Below are 6,278 nucleotides of genomic sequence, written 5' to 3'. Positions count from 1 at the left end.
CACCTCCAGTCTTAGACATCATTTTTCTCCCATTTATTATTGTACCACAAACACTGATTCCTACTCCCTCATCCAATTCCATCCACCTTAGTTTTCAACGGACCTTGCTACAGCTAGGATAAATGGACAATAGGAGCTTGTCCAGATTTGGGACAAGACGTGGCACAATCTAAGCAGTGGAGAGGGAAATGACTCTAGCATTGAGATTGGTAATAGGTGAAAAGGAAAATGATCAAAAGTCTGGATTTGTTATCCCATGTTTGGCCCATGTTAGTTGTCGTGGTTCTAGAGTTTTCCGTTTTCACCTGCCCTTCCCTTGGTTTTGCACGAGGTTGCGTATGAGAATTTGACAATGACATTTCAAGCAAAATGAAAACTAGATCGTCAGTGTTGTCAATGAACAGACTTCTATCAATTTTTGTTATCTTCTTCCTGTCATTATTGGTTGGAGCCCTCTTTAAAGATAAGATCAGAACACTAGCAGGTCGTTGTTATAGATAAAGACACCCATCCCTCATTTTTCCTTGAATGCCAACTTTACCCTTATTTTCCTTCCAATCAGTGGCCGCAACTGGAAGAGCGACTTGGTAATATTGTTGGGGGAATCTGCTCCACTGGTAAATATAGTAGTTTACAGGGGCATTTAACCAACAAACTTCACCATCCAATTATCCCTACCAACCGTGATATAATAAAAACAAACAGAAAAACGAGCGAAATCGATCACAACGACGGAGTTAGTTTCATCTAGTTCTGCAAATGGCTTCAATCACTGGTTTAAACATTTCTTCAACAGCAAACAAAAATCAAACCCTGTTTTCATCTTCAGTTTCTCTGATACCTGATAATTTCTACAAACTCACTTCAGTTTCTTTCCGAAATCAAAACCGTAATGATAAAATCAAAACCCTGAAATCATTTTCAGTAAGAGCTATGAAATTCAAAGGAACACAGATGAAAGACAAACAACTATCAGAATTGATTGAGAAGAAAGTTCAAGAAGCTACTCAAGTTTGTGGTGGTGAAAATTATAATCCAATTACAGATGAGTGTAAAGTTGCTTGGGATGAGGTTGAAGAAATTAGTCAAGCTAAAGCTGATTTTCGTATGAAAGTTGAGAAGGAAGATCCGCTGGAGTCTTTCTGTAACGAGAATCCCGAGACTGATGAATGCCGTGTTTATGAAGATTAATAATCTCAAATCGTTTGATGTCCTCTTTGTAAGTTTCTATTCTACTAGTAGTTTGTATGCCCTAATTTATTAGTCGTAGTATTATAACTAATATATGTACTGAATCTTCTGTGTTGAATGGTGTTGAATCAAATCTTCTTTTTACTTGAAATGCATGCATGATTGATTTCTTTAGATAATACTCCCTCCGTACCACATATACCACATATATTACCTTGAATTCATCATTTTTCATGTTTTTTCTTGTTTTACCCTTTGTCTTATTACTAACACAATCTTTTATGTACAACAAATAAGGGTATTTGTGAGAAAATTCATCTTGAAAATAGGACTCCGCCTATGGTACAAAGAAAAATCAAAATTCTGCCTATATAATAGGTACGGAGGGAGTAGTTCTTTCCCTTTTACATTATAGGAGTTCTGAACTTGTGTTGTTAGTATCTGTGATTTGGGTTGGTTTCAAAATAGAAAACTGAGCTCATTAGTCACTCCTGTAGGCATGTTATTCCTTTCAGTCTAATTATATTGTTGACACTTGCTTCACTTCCGGCATAGAACAACACCAATGACACCTTTAAAACTAGTACTGCTGCCATGGTGGGTGCCGACTAAGTTTGGATCTAATTCCAAACAATTGTGCAGTTTTTTATAGGAAAAGATTAGTAGAGTAATCTTATACTGGATAGTTGGACACATTTAGCCTAATGTTGGATCTATCTACTAAAAGGTTTAGTCTAATACAATAGGAAGAGTTAGAGCTCCAGGTTTCATTTCTATTATAAGTTTTTTATATGAATGACAAATATATCAAAAGAGTAGCCAAACTGGCCAGAAAGGTTTGATAGGAAAAGATTAGTAGAGTAATCTTATACTGGATAGTTGGACACATTTAGCCTAATGTTGGATCTATCTACTAAAAGGTTTAGTCTAATACAATAGGAAGAGTTAGAGCTCCAGGTTTCATTTCTATTATAAGTTTTTGTTTCCTTAGCTAAGGAGTCTGTTGTCTTGCTTCTCTCGGAGTAAACTTAAGGGCCAAAAAACTGTAATTAGTTATGGCATTGTCTTAGCTTCATGAAGCACAGTTATACATTGCCATTGTATTCTGTTGTTGTTGCCATTGTCCACTGCCCACTTTGCTGCTTCCAATGTAGCTATTGCCTCTGCTTCTTCAGCTTAGTTTGGGAGACTTGATCTTGCTCTGGCTTCTTCGAGTGTGCTTCTTCCTTTCGAGAAGTATAATGTAATCGGAAGAAACAATAGTTACTTTCTTCTTGTTTAGGGAATACATTTTTGTCTGATAATCTCTACAAGAGGCTCCTAATATTGGCAGATCATAAAAAATAACTTCCCCTAATACTTGTACACACTAAGAACATTATCATAACCAAGGTGTAAATTTAGAACTAGTTCGAAAGTAGCAGATTACATAATGCTGGTTAAACGCTAGGACGATACTTATAGTACATGATAAGATGACGGTTCAGTTCCGACACTAAATGTATTCTCCCTCCGTTTCTGCAAAAGTTTTCTATCACTTTTTGCAGAAACAGAGGTTGTCCTAAGCAAGGACTATAAACTTTGTGAGGTAAGATCAAAGTTTTTCATTCCCTATAGTATGATCTAGAACACAAGCATGATTGAATCCAGCACTCTTGCCCATAGCAGTGCTAAGTTGAATCTGTTTCTTGATCTTCAACATGGAAAGGTTTTAGTATTCCATAACTTATACCCATGGCTATCCACCCTCCAAGAACAACTCTGAAAGCAGAAATGCTGACTGACGACCCACCAAGACGAGCCCCTATCCCCCCAAATAGTGCTAGAGCTATTGATGTAACAATAGGAATCAAAATAGTTCTCGCTTTGGCCTCCTTAATTAGCAAAGCTGTTGCCAGTGGAAAAAATGAACCAAATAAGAAAGCCAAAGCTGATGCTGAGGCAGCTAGTGCTGGATGTGGTAGTGCCACAATGATCTCATCATTTTTCTTCAATTTTACAATGCCATCCTCTGAAATTACCCTAGTCAACAGAGATTTTCCTGGTGAGAAAGATTGTAAGCTCCTCCCATATGTCAAAGTCAATGGTGAAAGTGCAGCCATTTCATTGAGTCCAGTGATTACACTCTTTCTTCCACCAAGAATTATATTAGGTGAAACATCCAAATTAGTACGACTAACATTCTCATGTGATTCTTGATCCTGATTTGATAACTTAGTTTGAAAATTCAGAGTTCTACCCATTTCTTCAATATCTCTTTGAGTTGAAACAGATACAAATTCCCCAACAGCCATACTGCAAGCTCCTGCAACAGCACCAGCAAGTCCAGAGAGAATTACGGACAATCGATCCTCCTTTACCGCACCAATTCCGAGCATGAGTGAAGTGGTGGACAGTAATCCATCATTTGCACCAAGAATTGCAGCTCGAAGCCACTGTCCTCGTTGAACATGATTGGTTGATTTTTGTCCATTATCATCATCGACCACTAGAATCTTCTTTTCATTACTTGTACCTTGGGTATCAGAAGCCATTACAGTTTGAAAGTTTGGGGAAAATTTTTTTGTGGAAGATGGGAGTTTGATATGGGGTTTTTTGGCAACAGAGTTTAAACCCTGTCAACTGAGAATCTTAGGAATCTGAGAACCATCTGATAGAATACAAAGATTTGACGTAGAGCTCTATGTTTACATGTCCCATTAGTAGCTTTAAACTACTAATATGATAGGATTAGTATTAATATGTTGATCTTTTATATGTTTCTTCTCTTGCTGTTTTTTCATTTGTCCTTCAGATAAAAAAAGTCTGGGAAGTTTTTTTTTTCCAAACAAATTTATATTTCTTGGATTTTCCTCATTACATTTTCCGCATGTTACTAGTTTTGTAATGTTGTTCTTTCGTTACACAATGGCGCTATGCTATAAAACAGAATCGTAAACACGGTAAGGAAGACAAATCTATATTCCTCATGACAGAGCCGATATAACCATAGGAGTTACAATAATTATTCCTTACCCACAGGCATTGGTGATTTTGCTGGTGATAGCTTTCAAATATATATACTACAAACAAAGTTTGAAGTGTGCAACTTAACTTCAGATATAAGTCTATCTGTGTGTTTGAATTCTCCGGTTGCTGGTGATAGCTTTCAAATTTTTACCCCGGTTGCTGGTGATAGCTTTCAAATTTTTAATGGATATAACCAGATCTCAGTTTCAAATACTTTGATTGTCAAAACTGAAAATATCTGATCAAGAGACCCGACTGACCACTGGCCAGGAATTAAGACATAACAAAAATAAAAGAATTGTATAAAGAATTGTATAATTTGTGATTAAAATATAAATTTAATCCTAATTAGAAATAAGTTTCATATCCTCGTGGGAGTAAACCTTATATCATCTAAATAAAATAATTCTACTTCAGAAAAATAACCTTATATCATCTAAATAAAATAATTCTACTTCAGAAAAATAAAATTTAGCACCGCATTCGTAGAATCGGAAAAGTTCTTCTAATTATTGTTGAAGCTCAACTATTTCACTAAACTACACCAATGCATTCAAAATTGACTTAAGAGAGAATTTTGAAAATAGTATAATTCAGTTGCATACAACTCGTAATCTTAATTATTGCAAAAGGACTTTATGCTTGAAAATAAGATTTGTGTCAAAATCATAAACTTAACCCCTTAACCTCTGACTTAAATTTCCTGGGACTTCATTGAACAAACTCAAAGCATTAGTTAAGTGGTAATCATTCGCTACGATACTAAACAAAGATGGTAAATTCAGCCACAAAGGAGAAACAACAATACTTTGTTTTGGATTCTCAATTGTTGCCTATGTTTTTTTAGTGACATTATTTCTCAATGCAGATGCCACAATCAAAAATCAGATTATTTTGTCCAAACAATTAAATTTATGAAAAAGAATTACATACTAGAAACCAGAGGGGGGAAAAAGGATTTACTTTCGAAATATTGACACTCAGAATGAAAAGGACTTATTGAAAGTAAAGTTTCAAAGATCTGTCGATCTGATTCAACATTAATTAATCTCCTCATCGTGTCGAAATCGTAAATCATTGATCAAAAACTAAAAATTAATATAACCCTAACTCCTAAATTTTTCATAGAATCGCAACTCGAAAAACAATAAAAAGAAACGAATCTTAATGATCGAGATATACAGTGTTCAGAATGAGTAGGAGGTTATTTGATCCATTCATATATTTAGTCGGAAAGAATTTAACTTTTTTCATCACCACGCCTCAATCTCGATTCATAAGTGATTCAATAATGAAATCAAAAAATAAAACAAACTGAAAACTAAATCGGCTAATAGAGAGAAACACCATCAGAAAAAATAGATTTCGAATCAACAACGACACAAAGTCTCTGATGACCGTCGTGAGTTTTAAATCCAATTTTCATCACCTGGAATTTGGACAGGCAATAACAACTACAAGCAAAAATCGATAAGCAATACATACAAAGAAAAACGATGAAACTAAGAGAGAACGATTAAGGATATTTCTGAAGAATGGTTTAGGGTTTCTCTGTTATTTGGCTTTAATAGTGGAATGGACTGGCTCTCTAGGGTTCACTCCATTTGACGAGTTTAACCTTTATTTAGGGTTTTGCCGAGCACTGCCGAGATACCCACCAATTCATTTGAGCCCGTCAACAACCACTGGTGCTACGTTCACGCCCAATATAACTGTGGAAAATCCCGTGAGGGGATCCGACGGATAAGGGGCAACGATGCTAGCATCTAGGTAAAGGAAAAAGTGGATCCGCTGTTTTGTGAGTCACGGGATTTATCCCGGTATTTTTTCGGGCAAACCTAGAGTTGTTGGTCAACAACACTTCATTTGGTGTTAGTGTGTCACATTATGCACCGATGAGTCGAATCCAATCGGATTTGGTCGATATAATTGCCAAAAAAAAATAAAAGATGCAATGACACCTAATGTAACTGAAGGCCGAGAGTCGAGCATATACGGGTTCAAAAAGAATAATCCATCAATACTATTTTTTCTCTTTACCTTTCTCTTTCTTCTCCTTTACTCTTCTCTCTGAGAAA

At 35.8% G+C, this 6,278-nt stretch overlaps 2 protein-coding genes, 1 non-coding gene and 1 pseudogene across 3 annotated transcripts; 1 reads left to right on the top strand and 3 right to left on the bottom strand.

Annotated features, from left to right (window-relative positions):
- The first annotated feature begins 696 nt into the window (after positions 1-696).
- On the top strand, positions 697-1,346 carry LOC113356757 (calvin cycle protein CP12-3, chloroplastic-like). The gene has a single exon (XM_026599964.1). It carries the CDS (start codon positions 760-762, stop codon positions 1,189-1,191), a length of 432 nt encoding a protein of 143 aa, XP_026455749.1. The 5' UTR covers positions 697-759; the 3' UTR covers positions 1,192-1,346.
- Positions 1,347-1,446: 100 nt separating this feature from the next.
- Positions 1,447-5,767, bottom strand: LOC113356756 (vacuolar iron transporter homolog 4-like). Its single transcript, XM_026599962.1, has one exon. It carries the CDS (start codon positions 3,723-3,725, stop codon positions 2,862-2,864), a length of 864 nt encoding a protein of 287 aa, XP_026455747.1. The 5' UTR covers positions 3,726-5,767; the 3' UTR covers positions 1,447-2,861.
- On the bottom strand, positions 5,388-5,465 carry LOC113362473 (annotated as a pseudogene).
- Positions 5,545-5,636, bottom strand: LOC113362497. Its single transcript, XR_003365751.1, has one exon. It is a non-coding gene; the product is annotated as a small nucleolar RNA Z161/Z228 (small nucleolar RNA).
- Positions 5,768-6,278: the final 511 nt, after the last annotated feature.

The sequence above is a fragment of the Papaver somniferum genome, chromosome 3 (assembly GCF_003573695.1).
Source record: "Papaver somniferum cultivar HN1 chromosome 3, ASM357369v1, whole genome shotgun sequence".
Classification (NCBI taxonomy): domain Eukaryota; kingdom Viridiplantae; phylum Streptophyta; class Magnoliopsida; order Ranunculales; family Papaveraceae; genus Papaver; species Papaver somniferum.
The sequence above is the reverse complement of the archived record's forward strand: the minus strand, read 5'-3'. Positions and strand labels throughout refer to the sequence as shown.

Excerpts from the sequence above, each read along its gene's own strand:
- LOC113356757 (XM_026599964.1), top strand. The coding sequence starts at position 760 with ATGGCTTCAATCACTGGTTTAAACATTTCTTCAACAGCAAACAAAAAT.
- LOC113356756 (XM_026599962.1), bottom strand. The coding sequence starts at position 3,725 with ATGGCTTCTGATACCCAAGGTACAAGTAATGAAAAGAAGATTCTAGTG.